The sequence below is a fragment of the Vulpes vulpes genome, chromosome 10, assembly GCF_048418805.1.
Source record: "Vulpes vulpes isolate BD-2025 chromosome 10, VulVul3, whole genome shotgun sequence".
Classification (NCBI taxonomy): Eukaryota; Metazoa; Chordata; class Mammalia; order Carnivora; family Canidae; genus Vulpes; species Vulpes vulpes.
The window spans coordinates 44,517,548-44,533,900 of NC_132789.1; the positions used below are offsets into that span (position 1 = coordinate 44,517,548).

Consider the following 16,353-nt stretch of genomic DNA (forward strand, 5'->3'; position numbering starts at 1 on the left):
CTTCTGTTCCACTTACTAGACAGCTTTCCCACCCTCTTAAAAACCAGTCTTCAAAATAGCCTAAAATGTTGGTGTTCAGGGCTCTTTACAGAGCAGTAGTCTGTTTTTATTACATCTTAAAATGTTTTCATTCCTTGTTTTTAGATGCCAGTGAGAGCAGGTGCCAGCAGGCGAAGACAGAATTTGGAGTTGGCCTGAGATCTGGGGGAGAAAATCACCTCCGGCTTCTTGAAGGAACCTCCTCTCTCCAGTTGTGTTGGGCTGCCTGCTGCCAGGACTCTTCTTGCCATGCCTTTTGGTGGTTAGAAGGGATGTGCATTCAGGCAGACTGCAGCAGGCCCCAGAGCTGCCGGGCTTTTAGGACAGACTCTTCCAATTCCATGCTGGTGTTTTTTAAAAAGTTCCAAACTGCAGATGACTTGGGCTTTCCACCTGAAAATGATGTACCACATATTTTAGGGCTAGGTTGGAGCAGAACATCTTGGAGGAGACAGAGACTACCCAGAGCTCTGCTCAGACCCACTGTATCTTCCAGTGACCATCAGAGCTTAACCAGGAAGCTTTGGAAGAGAGAGAGTCCCAGCGAAGAAGTAACCACACATATAGTGACACAGCATTCTGAAATGAATGACTCCAAGGAAGTAGGTTATCTGAATACCAGTGGTTCTGCAGAGGTAAGCACATTATGAATAAGGAACAAAGAAACTGTTAAATCTGCTTTTACATTTGGCACACATGAGCAGCGAAGCTGGTGCTTGTGGGCAGCACTCTGTGCTGAGGAGTGTATGTTTAAAGCTGCCTGGTGTCATCTTTGTGGGTGCTGCCCAGATGTACAAGCATAATTGGACCCTAGAGAAGTTCACTGCATGCAAGTCTGACCATTGTAAAAGCAGAAATGTGCTTTTTATCTAGTCTAAGCTGGTTCTTGGCTACAGGTAAGTACAGTTGTGTGCTGTCTGTCTTCACCAACAATTCTGTGGTATTTTCTGCCAGACTGCAAAACGCTTGATAGATGTGGTTACATTCAAGCTCTCCTCCCTCTTCCCCATCTCCCACGTGTAAACACCTTCCGTATGGGGTGGCTTCTATTCCAGTCTAAAGTAGCCATTCCTAGCACCTTAGACTAAGACCTGACCTACTGGGCTAAAGAGCCAGATGTGGCTATTAGCCAAGAGTCTCTGGGGTGAGTTCTTACCAAGCTTTATATGCCAAGGGGGATACCACCAGTAGGGTTTATTCTGCATATTATGTTTCTTCGTTGTTGATCTTCCTGAGCAAATGATTAAAAGCAGTGACTCATTCTGCACTCAGCCTCCCTTGATTGCTGCGACTTATTTTTGTATTTGTTTTGTCCTAGTTGTCTCTATCAAGCTGAAGCCAGAGTGGGGAGGCTACTACATGCCAGGCACTGTGTGTGCTAATTGTTGTACAGTGTCATTTTGTTTAATTTCCATAGCAGTATTTCCAAGTTGGTATTGTTAGCCCTATTTTCCTAGTGAGGAAACCGAGGCCCAAAGAGGTTAAACAGTTTGTGCAGCTAATGAATAACAAACCTAGAATTGGAGTCCAGATTTAATATTAGGAAAAAACATCTCAGTGCAATATTAGAGGTACAGTCTTAGGTTTAACACACCCATAAACATTTAGACATGTGTTGTCAACGTGAGGAGGTACTTTTTTTTTTTTTTTAAGATTTTATTTATTTATTCATGAGAATACACAGAGAGGAGAGAGAGAAGCAGAGACACAGGCAGAGGGAGAAGCAGGCTCCACGCAGGGAGCTTGATGTGGGACTCGATCCCGGGACTCCAGGATCACACCCTGGGCTGTAGGCAGTGCTGAACCGCTGAGCCACCGGGGCTGCCCAGGAGGTACTTTTCTAAGCCCGAGGTGCAGAGGTGAGCAAGAGATGGTCCATGCCCTCAGGGAGTTGACAGTCCAGTGGAGACCCAAACACAAAGACAGGTATTTACAATGGTGTATAGTTACTGCATTAGTAGAGTTATGTACACAATTTAATAGGAATAGGAAAGAGGAAGTGACTCACTTGAGCAGGTAGGTGGTGTGTATGTGCAGGGAAGGCTTCACAGAAACATTTGTGTTTTTTTTTTCCAGAAACATTTGTTTGATTTCTTTTTTGTCTTTAGGTGTTTATCACCTACACTAGATTATAGTCTTCTCTTTTAAAATTCTTTTTTTTTTTCCTTTTAAAATTCTAAGCCAAGTGTGGAAAAGGTACAGTGTTAGGTTAGTTTCAGGTATGCAGGATAGTGACTCCACGGTTCCATGCATCACCTGGTGCTCATCAAGGTAAGTGTACCCTTCATCTCCTTCACCTATTTCACCCATCCCTCCTGCCCACCTCCTGTCTGGTAACCATCTTTAATTTATTTCTTGAAAGATGTGTCAGATTTCTCTGGGAGATTAAAGGTAGTGAAAAACATTCTGGACAGAGGCACAGTGTATGCAAAGGCTCAGTCAGTTGGCAGATATTTATTGCACATTTACTGTGTGCAAGGTATTATACCAAGCTAGGCACTAGGAATTTTTTTTTTTAAGATCTTTTATTTACTTACTCATGAGAGACACAGGCAGAGGGAGAAGCAGGCTCCCCGCAGGGAACCTGCTGCGGGACTCAGTCCCAGGACCCCGGAATCATGACCCAAGTTGAAGGCAGACGCTCAACCACTGAGCCATCCAGGCATCCCCACTAGGGATATTATAGTAAATAAGGTAGACATGATTTCTACCCCAACAGAGCTTATGCTCTGGTATGGAAAACAAACATTACACTTAATAATAGTAAAATAATTTTAAGTTTGATGTGGGTTTGAGAGGGTAAGTGCAGAATGCTACATAAGAGCATCTAATAGGGACTGAATCGAGAGTAAGGGGTAAACTTAAATGCCCTAAGTAAAGAAAGTAGAAGGTGGTAGAAGGAGTGTGGAAGAGAAGCAGGCAGAATATTTTGGGCAGAAAGAGAACAATTTTAAAGTTTGTTGGGTGCCCTAGAGCATGGCAAGATCAAGAAATTGAGACGGGCTGGGCTTGTTCAATAGAGAGAGCCAAAGGTGGAAGAAGAGACTTGTGAGCTGTGGGGAGCATTGGGGCCTTCTTAAGATACTGGGCTTTATCTTCAGATCAGTGAGAAGTCAGTAGAGAATTTTAAGCAGGGGATGACTTGGTCAGATATGTTGCTGTGCGGTGAATAGATTGGAGAGGGGTAAGCAGGTATGTGGAGCAATCAGATGGGAGGCTCTTCAGGCAGGGAACTGTTGCCCTGAAGAAAGAGGTTAAAAATACAGGAAAGGGGATAAGTAGCAAATACTTCCTTACAGCAGTTTTTCTCAAACTTTAGCATCCTTTAGAGTCACCTGGAGGCCTTGTTACAAACAGACTGCTGGGCCTCAATTCCAGAGTTTCTGATTTATTAGGTCTAGAGTGGGGCCTGACAATTTGCATTTGCACCAAGTTCCTCGAGAGTGCTGCTGGTTGAGAAGCACACACTGAGAACCGCACCTTAGAGGCCAAGTGGGTTAGAATCCAGAGCGCAGAAGACCGAGATTATGATAGGAAGGAAGAAATGGGTGAATAGAGGTGTAGCTAAAGTGGGTTTATGGGTCTAGTAGGAGGAAATCGTGGTCATTCTAGTCACATGCCTGTTATTCTGGTGTGGGATAGGTCATTTCCTGGGAGTAGAAGCAGAGATAGGTGAAGTGGGCACAGGTCAGTGGTAGTGGGCAGGAAAATCAGAGGTTTGGAGAGAGTGATCAGGATCTGAAACAGCACTTTGAACAAGGAGACAGCCAAGCAGGTAAGGAAATAGATGGCTGGTGGCACTGACAATGGAGACTACAAATTTATAACAGTGGTACTGATCGCTGGGGTTGTGTGAGTCTCCTCAGGAGCTCTCAGGAGCCCTGTCAAGAAAAGGCTGATAGTCTGATTTCCCCAAGTTTGGAACTTCACCAGTCTGGTGCAGAAGGAAATTGAGGTTGTTGTCAAGAGAGTGGGTTAAGGAGAGACTATAAGAAGAGGCAGATAAAGGAGGGACTATGATAGAGGAGTTTGGCATTAGGGGTTTCAATCAGAGGCAGATATGGGGGGCACAGTAAATGGGTTCTGGAAGACTGGAAGTAGTCCTCAGAGGATGAAATATTTGAATTTAAGATTTTGGAGGGGGAGAGGTTCTGGTGATTGTAGGATCCAGGTGTAGCTATGGAAGAGGGTTGCTGAGGCAGCGTAGAGTAGAAGTTGGAGACAAGGAGCTCAAAGAACTCAGGAAGCTGGGTTATCCATGGAGACTGAGATAGACTTTAGTGATGATGATGATGATGATGATAGCAGTAGCTAATGTTTACTGAATGAGCACTTACTATGTGCCAGGTACTGTTCTGAACCCTTGATATGTTTATTTTTTTATTTATTTTTTTTAAATTTTTATTTATTTATGATAGTCACAGAGAGAGAGAGAGAGAGAGGCAGAGACACAGGCAGAGGGAGAAGCAGGCTCCATGCATTGGAAGCCCGACGCGGGACTCCATCCCGGGTCTCCAGAATCGCGCCCTGGGCCAAAGGCAGGCGCTAAACCGCTGTGCCACCCAGGGATCCCCCCTTGATATGTTTAAACTCTTAATCTATACAACAAATCCTATGAAGTACTACTGACCATCTCTATTTTATAAATGAGGAAACTCAGGGAAAGAGAGGTTAAGGAGCATGGCCAAGGCAACAACAGCTGGTATATAGTTAGTACCACGACTTGAACCTAGGTAGTCTGATTCTATCCAGTCTGTCCTCTTAACCCTGTTACTCTTGAAGCAGGGACTTGGGGTAAAGAGGAGTTTTGAGAGCCAGATGTCAAAGCCCTTAGCAAAGTAGGAGGGGGAGAGGACAGCTGTGGTGAGAGTTGATGTGCAACAAGATGGCAGAGGGGAGAGGTTTTACAGAAAAACTAGAAGAGGAATGGTCTGCAAAGGGCATTGGAGAGGGGGGTGCAAGTAAAATATGAACCCACCTTCGATCCTGAAATGTGGGGAGAGTAAGGGGCCCTCATACTGCAGAGATCATGTGGGAAATAGTATCCTAAGGGAAGGGCACACTCACAGTTAAGAATAGGTGGTCAGGGACCACTTTATGGGCACAGGACCTGTGCAGGCCTCTGTCCTTGGTTTTCCGCTCTGCTGTCATTGTCTTGAAATTCTGAATACTTTTTGAACAGGGACCCCACATTTTCATTTTGTACTGTATCCTGCAAGTTCTGTAGCCTGTCCTGCAGGAGGCATAGGGAATAAAGCATGAAATGACTGAGCATCTAGGTGATTTTTGATCATAGAAGAGAAATTCTAAGTGATTCAATGTAATTTGGGGGGAGAAAGAAAAGGAAGTTAAGTCTCACAGGAGAGGAAGTATAGGTCATTTAGGGAAAACATTATGGTGTAGTAAATGTTTAACAACTGGGTTCCCCCCCATCTTTACCCCCCCCCCCCAAACAAGCCCTGAGCTGTAGACATTGGCAGTTTCCATTGTGTAAATACAACCATCGTGACTAGTTTGGAGATGCCGACATGAATCACAGAATAAAGTTGTGAGGCATGGGCACAGCCAGCTCAGATGAGTTGGCTTCAGCACAATTCCAGATGATCATGATCAGTAAAATGAGAAATAGACCAATAAAATGAGAAATATGGTAATGTGACAGTGTCCTGGAAGATGGTGAAAATTCAAATTTGGGAATTTGATTCAAATTAGGGAATTCACGTGTACCCCGGAAGGAAGATCCTGGGACTGTGTTGTCTGGGGGAGTAGGGGGGTTGTTTCTCTTCTTGTTCACCTGCAGTAGACAGGGGCAAGAAATTGATGCTAGTGAAAAGAATCTGGAGTTATATGGTCTAACATGGAGAGGGGGTGGACATGGGGGGAGGAATATTGAACTTGAACTGTGAGCCCCAAGAGTGGGAGGGGGGCGTTGGTGCAGTGTTGCACAGAGGCATTATGTAGATTGGCATTGCTTGCTGAGAACTGCAGGCACTGTTAAAAAATAGGGCAAAGTGAAGGCTTCAGCTCCATACAAATTACATTTGACCTTACATGCCACGCTTAGGAGCTTATCCTGAAGGCTGACGCTAGCTCTGTAAGGTGCTAGAACCACCTTGTGCATTCAGTATGATGAACTGGTAGGCATTTCTTTTAGGAGAGGCCTTGCAGTTGAAACCTCTGGTTAATGCACTAGGGAAAGGGAAAGAAGTGTAAACGCTGCAGATCTTCTCCTTCTAATTAGGGATGGCTGGCTAGCGGTACTAGTTTCTAGTTTGTACTGTTCGCACTAAGGTAGGTCAAGCAACTCTGCCTCCAAAGTGGTAAGAAATCGTATCCTACATTGCTCATCTTGCCTGCGATGCCTGCAATCCTGCAAAGGCATTGGGTCAGTAGCATTCTTCATTCCTTTGGAAACATCCATATATTGTATCTAAGAGCAGGTATTATGGACCTTTTGCAATTCCAGAAATGGAAAGGAATGTCACCAATTTATTCCCCTTTATCAGCTTAAAGGAGAGGCTTGTACTGCTTGGTTTAAGTATTTTATCCTTTCTGTGCTGGGAACCTTTGAATTATTGGCAGGAGGAGCTTGTTGCAGTTCAGCCACTGGCAATTAACTGCTGCCAGCCCAGCTTTGTGAAGGAGGAGGAGTGTTCTCGGAGCTCAGGAACTGAAGGTGCAGTTAGGTATCCCCACATGCAAGGTTTGGCTTCAGGAGGTGCTCCTTTCTCTGCCACCATCATCCCCCCGTTTCCAGACAACAGCCACAGCATTTCAACCCGTAGAAGCCAGCGCGTTCCTGTAGGACAGAGGACTGCGAGGAGAAAGGAGTCAATCCTTTGGGCACCCCTCTGTTGCCTTTTTCACTGCGGAAGATTCTTGTGCTGACTCTACATAAAGCCGGAGCTTACATCTTACCAGCAGTTAGAGGTGTAGGGTGTAGGCAGTGACAGAGAAGAGCCTTGCATAACCTAAGACAGAAACCCAAGCAGTTCTGTTTCTCTTCTTCCAGGTTTTTCGTTTGGTTTGGTTTTCAGGGTTTTTTGCTTAATCACTTTGTTTTTGTTTTTAAAAAATCTTTCTTGTAATCCTTTAGCTTGTGAAATTTTTGCCAAGGGCTCATTTATTCTTCTGTTATTTCCTGACATCTTTGGAATTTCTCAGGGCCTAGTTCTCCCCAGATCCTCATACTTAGTTACTTGAGCAGCAGACAGGCTAATAACTTTCACCAAAAATTGTTTAGCCCCACACGCCCTTCCAGCCCTCTGGCCTGGATAATTTGCGTGCCTCTCCTACACCTTGGTGATCAGCGCCCTTCTGTGTGCATGCATATAGGCGAAGCGCCCCCGCCACCCCAGCCCTCCACTCCCCGTTTCTAACCTCACGTGACTGGCTTACTGCATCAAGAGAAAAATTGGGCGGCCCACGTCCTTGTTGTGTGTGGGTGTGCAGAGATCCTGCGATTGTACTGTTCTTTCTCACAAGTATTAGTGCCTGGACTATAATACCTTTTCCTTATTTTTCCCCCATAACTGCTCACTTTCTGCTCTCATCTCCTAAGTGTTCTGGTTCTTTTTATCTGCTTATTTGGCTTTTGCTATGTCAAATGAATTTGAAAATGTGTTTGTTGGCCACTTTGTTAACTTAGGAGGCAAGAGGTAATGAAGGCTTTAGTGTGGATGGGTTAGCAGAGCCTTACTAACTGGCACAACTTGAATCATGGGAACAAAGTCTCAAAACCAGCTTTTAGCTAACACTCCTGTAGGAGATTATGAGGAGGCCTAACTTTTAACTACTACAGAGATAAACCCCACTCTTTTCTCCAGCCCCAGCTTCAGTTGCTGAGAACTGGTTGGGATATGTCTTTAAACCCCATTGGCTTTGCTGTTGCAGGAGGACACTGTCTTTACTGTAGTAGGATTTTTGTTAATGACAGTGGTAGTTTTTATTTGAATACAGTTGTGTCACCAATCAAAATGTGTTGAAAATTCAATGTTTGTGAACCATTCTTTAGTATTTTTTTAATAATTAACATAATCTTTTTTTTTTTTTAAAGATTTTATTTATTTATTCATGAGAGACACAGAGAGAGAGAGAGAGAGAGAGAGGCAGAGACACAGGCAGAGGGAGAAGCAGGCTCCACGCAGGGAGCCGGACGTGGGACTCTATCCTGGGTCTCCAGGATCACGCCCTGGGCTGAAGGGGGCGCTAAACCGCTGAGCCACCCGGGCTGCCCCCATTCTTTAGTATTAAGTAGTCACCTGGGTAGCATGTGTATTACCAAGGAGGGCCCCCTACCTGGACTGTGATGACATGACCCTGATAAGTGTGAACATCCTGTGTGGGCCCTGCAGGCTTCTGATACTCAAAATGGTAGCTCATGATGGAGGTTTTTCGAGTCATCTCGAATTATGGTATTAATCACTGGATTGGCTTGCTTGATTAGGAGAGGGCAGCTCCAAGTGGGGCCTCGGAGGAAGGGAGAAGGAAGAAGCAGGAGAAGGAGGGAGGGAGAAATAGCAAGATGGAGAAAGAGAATGTATATAGTAGCCTTGCATCATTCTGAACAAAGCTGCTTTAATTTTGCTTGCTTGCTTGCTTGCTTTTTTTTTTCTTTTTCTTTTCTTTTTTTTTTTTTTTTTTTGACAAAGCTGCTTTGAAGATGAAACAGGTCTACACCTGGGGGCATGATTATATGACTTATGGTTAGTTTGGAATTAGGTTGGTTTTATGATTTCTGTCAAGTGCCAGAAAAAAAATGGCCCAAGGAAATTTCGCCCAAGTTTCAATGCTGTATCATTCTCTACAAATTTTTAGTATTACTCTGTAGTTTCTGAAGTAAAATCATTTGCTCCCTATCCCTCCTCTTCCTGCTTCTTTATTTTTTTATTTTTATTTTTTACAAAAGATTTATTCATGAGAGACACACAGAGACAGAGACACAGGCAGAGGGAGAAGCAGGCTCCTCACAGGGAGCCCGATGCGGGACTCAATCCTGGACCCTGGGATCACACCCTGAGCCCAAGGCAGATGCTCAACTGCTGAGCCACCCAGGCATCCTTTCCTGCTTCTTTAAAAATTAATAATAATAAATAATAAACAAGTTCTTTCTTTAAAAATAAAAATCTGCCTGCCTTGATTAAAATATTTGTACTCTTTTTCTATTTCTGGGAATCTAGTCTAAAGCAACATTCCTAAATAAAGAGCTTTACACACAATGATGAGATGCTATTTATTTAATTAAAAAATTGAAGCGGTTTGTCTAATAAGGGAAAGTAGAAATTGTGCAGCCATTAAAAATACATTTTTGGTTATATGAACTGCTCTTTTGTTACTCCATCTGCTTTCCACTCCAGCCATGCCGAATGCTTGCTCTTCTGTGGGTACCATACTTCTAAAATAATGGCTTTATTGAAGTGTAATTGATATATCATAAACTGTATGTACAGGTTTAAAGTGTGCAATTTGATTTGTTTTAACATATATGTACCCATGAAACCATTACCACAAAAAAGGTAATGAACATATCCATTACCCCCAATTTCCTCCTGTCCCTTTATAATCTGTCCTTCCTACTCCCTCCCTTATCCCTAGGCAACCACTAATCTGCTTTAGCTTATTATAGATTTTCTAGAATTTTTAAATAAATGGAATCATACATTATGTACTCTTATTTTTAACAACTCCATTGAGGTATAATCTGTATACCATAAAACTCACTCCTTTTAAGCATACAATTCAGTAATTTTAGTAAGTATAGACTTGTATCTTATCACCACAATCCAGTTTATTAACATTTCTGTTACCCCAGAAACTTCCCTTGTGCCATCCCCACTTCCTTTCCCAGACCCATTAGCATCCACTAATCTGCTCTCTCTATAAATTTGCCTTATCTAGACTTTACATATAAAGGGAACCATGCAATATGTAGTCTTTTGAGTCTGGCTTCTTTGACTAAGCATAACATTTGGATGTTCATCACAGTATGTGGTTGGTTCCCATTAATTGCTAAATAGTATTTCACTGCATGGATATATCATTTATCTATTTACCTGTTGATGGATGTTTGGATTGTTTCTAGATTTTTGGCTACAGATAAAGCTGTTAGGAACATTTGTGTAAAAGTCTTTGGGAATATGCTTCAATTTCTCTTGGATACCTGGGAGTGGAGTGGCTGGGTCAGTGTAGGTATACATTTAATGTTATAAGAAACCGCCAAACTGCTTCTTCCAAACAGTTGTACCATTTTACGTTCCCATTAGTAACATGAAAAGTTCTAGGTGTTCCACATTCTCACCAAAACATTGTATGGTGAGTCTAATTTTGGACATTTGTAATAGGAGTGTAATAGTAGCTCATTGTAGTTTTTCTTTTCATTGTCTTCATAACTCATGATGTGCAACATCATTTCATGTGATTATTTGCCCTTTTTTTTTTTTTTAAGATTTTGTTTATTTATTAGAGACACACACAGAGAGAGAGAGAGGTAGAGACACAGGCAGAGGGAGAAGCAGGCTCCATGCAGGGAGCCCAACATGGGACTTGATCCCGGTTCTCCAGGATCACAACTCGGACTGCAGGCGGCGCCAAACCACTGCGCTACCGGGGCTGCCCTGATTATTTGCCTTTCATATATTTTTTGGTAAAGTGTTTTTTTCCCCCATTTAAAAAAACTGGGTTGCCCTCCTACATATGTCCTCTACATATAAGTCATTTATAAGCTATTTGTTTTGTAAATATTCTCTCAATCTGTAGCTTGTCTTTCATTTTCTTAGTGTCTTTTGAAGAGCAGATAATTTTGATGGTGTCTATCAATATTTTCTTTATGGATCATGCCTTTGGTATTGTATTTTAGATTTTCTCCTAATTCTAGAGGTTTTATAGCTTTAAGTTCTTAAATTTAGGTCCAGAATGTTTTTGTACGTGGTGGGAGTTATGGATGGAAGGGTTTTATTTGTTTTTTGGCATATGAATTTCTAGTTGTGCTAGCATCATATTTTTTCTCTTCTTTCTCCACTGAATTGCTTTTCACTTTCATTGAAAATCAGTTAACCATATGTATATGAATCTATTTCTGGATTCTACTTGTTTCTATCATTTTATATGTTTATATTGGATACATTGTCTATATCAACACTTCACTTTCTTTTTTTTTTTTTTAATGCTCTAAGCCCAGTGTGGGGTTTAACTTAAACTCATGACCTATGGGGATCCCTGGGTGGCTCAGCGGTTTAGCGCCTGCCTTTGGCCCAGGGCGCGATCCTGGGGTCTTGGGATCGAGTCCCACGTCGGGCTCCCAGCATGGAGCCTGCTTCTCCCTCTGCCTGTGTCTCTACCTCTCTCTCTATGTCTATCATAAATAAATAAATAAATCTTTAAAAAAAAAAAAATAAACTCATGACCTATTATCTATCAAGAGCTATATACTCTACTGACTGAGCCGGCCAGGTGCCCCAATAGTACACTGTCTTGATATTGATAGCTTTCTTTCTTTCTTTCTTTCTTTCTTTCTTTCTTTCTTTCTTTCTTTCTTTCTTTTTCTGTTTTTTAAAAAAAGATTTTATTCATTTATTCGAGAGAGCTAGAGAGAGCAGGCACAGGTAGGGCGAGGGGCAGAGGGAGAGGAAGAAGCAGTCTCCCAGCTCAGCAGGGAGCCCAATATGGGGCTCCATCCAAGGGGCCTGGGATCATGACCTGAGTTGAAGGCAGATGCTTAACTGACTGAGCCACCCAGGCATCCTGATAATGATAGCTTTGTAATAAGTCTTTTATTCAGATGATGTGTAAATCTTACAACTTTGTTCTTACCAGAAATTTTTTGGCTATTCGAGGTCCTTTGTATTCCCATATAAATTTTAGTATCATCTTATCAATTTAGTTTTTAAAAGCCTTCTAGGATTTTGATTGGGATTTTCTTGAGGCTGTAGCTCATTTGGAGAGAATTGATAGCCTAATAATAGTCTACAGATCCATGAATACAGTATATCTTTCTTTTCATTTACATCATCTTTAATTTCTCTCAGCAATGTGTTGTACTTTTCAGGGGGTACAGATCTGGACATGTTTTGTCACATTTATTTCTCAGTATCTCAGATTTTTGGTGCTGTTATAATTGGCATTTAAAAAATTCAGTTTCTAAGATGCCCCCCAAAAGAAACTGTTTAAAAAAAAATTCAGTTTGTTTGTTCCTAGTGTATAGAGATACAATTACTTTTTGTATATTGATCTTCTATCCTGAGACCTTGGAAACTCACTAATTCATTGCGGTAGTTTTTTTGTAGGTTCCCTTACATTTTCTCTTTATAATGATGTCTGTGAAAAAAGACCATTTGGCTTCTTTTCCAATGTGGATGTCTTTTATTTCTTTTACTTGCTTATTGCACTGGCTAGAATCCCTATTACAATGTTGAATAAAAGTGATGAAAGTATACTTTCCTATTCCTAGTAAATGTGAATTTGTATCAGGAATAAATGCTGGGTTTTATCAAATTCTTTCTTTTATATTTATTGACATGATCATATGGATTTTTGTTTTTAGTGTGTTAACATGGTAAATAACTTGATTGATTTTGAGTGTTAAATTACCTTGTATTCCTGAGATAAACCCCAGTTAGTCATGGCATATTATCCTTTCTATATATTGTTATATTTGATTTACTGAAATTTTGTTAGGAATTTTGAGTCTGTGTTCATGAGGGATATTAGCCTGTGATTTTAACATCAAAGTCATGCTAGTCTTATAAAATGAGCTGAGAAGTTTTTACTCTTTTTTCATTTCCTGGGAAAGTTTGTGCAGAATTGGTACTATTTATTCCTTAAAATATTCAATATAGTTCCCCAGTGAAGCTATCTGGAGCTCTTTGCAGGAAAATTTTATTTTATTTTATTTTACTTTATGTTACCTTACTTTTATTTTTTTTTATATATATATAGAGAGAGAGCATGAGTGAGGGAGGGGCAGAAAGGGAGAGAGAAAATCTTAGGCATGGAGCCAGACATGGGGCTTGATCTCATGACCCTGAGATCATGACCTGAGCTGAAATCAAGAGTTGGGTGCTTTCCCAACTGAGTCCCCCAGGTACCCCTGCAGGAAAATTTTAACCTATAAATTCAAACTGTGTAGTTTGGCAGCTTGTGTTTTTCAGGGAATTTGTGCATTTTATCCCAGTAGTCAAATGTATTGGCATAAAGTGCTCACAGCATTCCCTTATTGCCCTTGTAATACCTGTAGAACCTGTAGTGATGTTACCTCTTTAATTTATGATATTGATAATTTGTGTTTTCTCCCTTCCCACCTCTCTCCCTGCATCACCCTTGCTAGATTTTCTTTTCTTTTTTTTTTTTTAATTTTATATATTTATTCATAGAGACACACAGAAGAGAGGGGCAGAAGAAGTAGGCTCCATGCAGGGAGCCTGATGCGGGACTGGATCGCAGGTCTCTGGGATCACGCCCTGGACTGAAGGCTGGACTGAAGGTTGCACTAAACCTCAGCCATCGGGGCTGCCCCTTGCTAGATTTTCTTAATCTTTGGTTTCATTCATTTTTCTCTAGTGCTTTTCTGTTATTGATTTCTGCTTTAATCATTTCTTTTTCATAATTTAGATTTCATTTGCTCTTTTTCTAGGTTCTTTTTTTTTTTTTAAGATTTTATTTATTTATTCATGAGAGACACTGAGAGAGAGAGAGGCAGAGACACAGGCAGAGGGAGAAACAGGCTCCACGCAGGGAGCCTGACATGGGACTCGATCCCAGGTCTCGAGGATCACACCCCGGGCCGAAGGCCGCGCTTGACCACTGAGCCACCTGGGCTGCCCTCTTTTTTTAGGTTCTTAAGATGCAATCTCAATCATTAATTTGAGACTTCTTTTCTAACATAGGCATTTTAAAGCTATAAATTTCCTTCTAAGTATTGCTTTAGCTGCATCATACAAATTTTGGTATTTTGTGTTTACAGTTTCATTCAGTTCAGAATACTTTTAAATTTCTCTTTTGACTACTTCTTTGACCTTTGGGTTATTTAGAAGTATGTTATATAGTTTCCAGATATTTTGGGAGAGAGGTCCCAGATATTGTGGTATTATTGATTAGTAACTTAATGCATTATAGGCAGTGAATGTTGTATAACTTGAATTCCCCCCTCCTTTTTTTTTACATTTTTAAATTAATTTCAGAGGTGGAACTTAGTGATTCATATGTTACATATAACACCCAGTGCTCATTGCATCAAGTGCCCTCCTTAATACCCATCAGCCAGTTACCCCATATCCCATCCACCTCCCCTCTAGCCACCCTCAGTTTGTTTCATAGAGTTCAGTGTCTCTTATTATTTGCCTTACTTGAATCCTTTTAAATGCACTGAGACCAATTTTCTGGCTCAGAAAATGGTCCATCCTGGTAAATGTTCCTTGTGCGTTTGAAAAGAATATGTATTCTGCTATTATGGTTGGGTGAGTGTTCTATAAATGTCAAAGAGGCCGAATTGGTTACTGTTGTTCAGATCTTCTGTATCCTTACTCAGTATCTATTAGTCACTTAGAGAGGCAATGGAAGAGCACATTGGATTTGTGGATATATGTTTCTCCGGTTAGATCAGCTTCTGCTTCATGTCCTTTGAAAGTTTTATTAGTTGTGTAAATGCTTAGAATTGTTATGTCCTCTGGGTGAATTGACCCTTTTATCATCATAAAATTATCTTCTTTATCTCTTTTAATATTCTTTGCTCTGAAATCTGTTTTGTCTGATATTAGTATAGCCAATCAGGCTTTCTTTTGGTTAGTATTAGCATAATGTATCTTTTTCCATGTTTTTACCTTTAACCTATATGTGTTTTTATATTTTAAGTAGATTTCTTATAGGCTGCATAAGCTGGATGTTGCTTTGTATCCAATCTGACAATGTCTGCTGATTAATTGGCGTGTATAGACTATTTAATGTGACTACTGATGTGATTGGATTCAAATCTACCAACTTAGTATTTATTTCTGTTTGTTCCATGTGTTCATTCATTTTATTCCTTTTTTTATGCTCTCCCTTGAATAAACTGAGTATTTTTTTATTCCATTTTATCTCCTTTTGTTGATTTATTAGTGGGAATAGACAAAGTAATGGTCCCCTTAAGGAGGTCAGTGTCCTACTCTCAGGAACCTATGAATTTGTTATGTTATGTAGCAAAGAGGAAGTGGGGTTGCAGATGGAATTAAGGTTGTTAAAAGTTGACCTTAAAATAAGGAGATTATCCTGCAGTTTCTGGTAGGCCCAATTTAAACATAAGGGTGCTTAAAAGTGGAAGAGGATGATGTAACTATGGAAGAAGGACATAGAGACATGTAACATTGCTTGCTTTGAAGAAAGAGGAAGGGGGCCATAAACCAAGGAAAGTGGATGGCCTCTAGAAAATGGAAAAAGCAAGGAAAAAGGATTCTCTCCTACAGCCTCCACAGAGGACTATATCCTTGTTAACCCCTTGATTTTAGTCCAGTGAGATCTGTGCTGGATTAGTATTCTGCTAAACTTAAGAGAATACATTTTTTATGGCCTGGGCTGCTAAGTGTGTGGTAATTTTTTACAGCAGCATTAAAAACATTTCTAGTTATAATTCTTTGTTACGTGGTTTTACTGGTTGGTATATAAAGTTTTTATAGCTGACATCATTAGTTTATCAAGAACTACCTTCAAATGAAACAGTTTTCTTCTAGGGATGCCTGGGTGGCTCAGTGGTTGGACATCTGCCTTTGGCTCAGGGTGTGTTCCTGGAGTTCTGGGATCGAGTCCCACATCCGGCTCCCTGCGAGGAGCCTGCTTCTCCCTCTGCCTGTGTCTCTGCCTCTCTCTGTGTGTTTCTCATGAATAAATAAATAAAATCTCTTAAAAAACAACAACAACAGTTTTCTTCCATTTTCTCTGTTCAGTCTGTTCTATTGTCATACATTTTACTTCTGCATATGTTATAAACCATAGCATACATTACCATTATTTTTGCTTTAAATAGCCAATTATCTTTTTCTTTTACAGATTTTATTTATTAATGAGGCACACACACACACACACACACACACACACACAGAGGCATAGAGACACAGGCAGAGGGAGAAGCAGGCTCCATGCAGGGAGCCCGACGTAGGCCTCGATCCCGGGTCTCCAGGATCACGCCCTGGGCTGAAGGGGGCGCGAAACCGCTGAGCCACCCGGGCTGCCCTAAATAGCCAAGTATCTTTTAAAGAGATTTAAATTAAAAGAAGAAATATATAACCAATTAGTTACTATTTTCAGTACTCTTTATTACTTTATGTAGAGCCAGGTTTCTGTCTGGTA

At 41.0% G+C, this 16,353-nt stretch overlaps 1 protein-coding gene across 3 annotated transcripts in view; it reads left to right on the forward strand.

The window, feature by feature from the left end:
* KIAA0319L (KIAA0319 like) overlaps window positions 1-16,353 on the forward strand; it is a 91,044-nt gene that overhangs the window by 30,417 nt on the left and 44,274 nt on the right. For all 3 annotated transcript variants that reach the window (XM_072723873.1, XM_072723875.1, XM_072723874.1), the window contains one exon: window positions 145-674. In XM_072723873.1, the coding sequence (XP_072579974.1) occupies window positions 145-674 (530 nt within the window). The remainder of the gene's footprint in view (window positions 1-144; window positions 675-16,353) is intronic.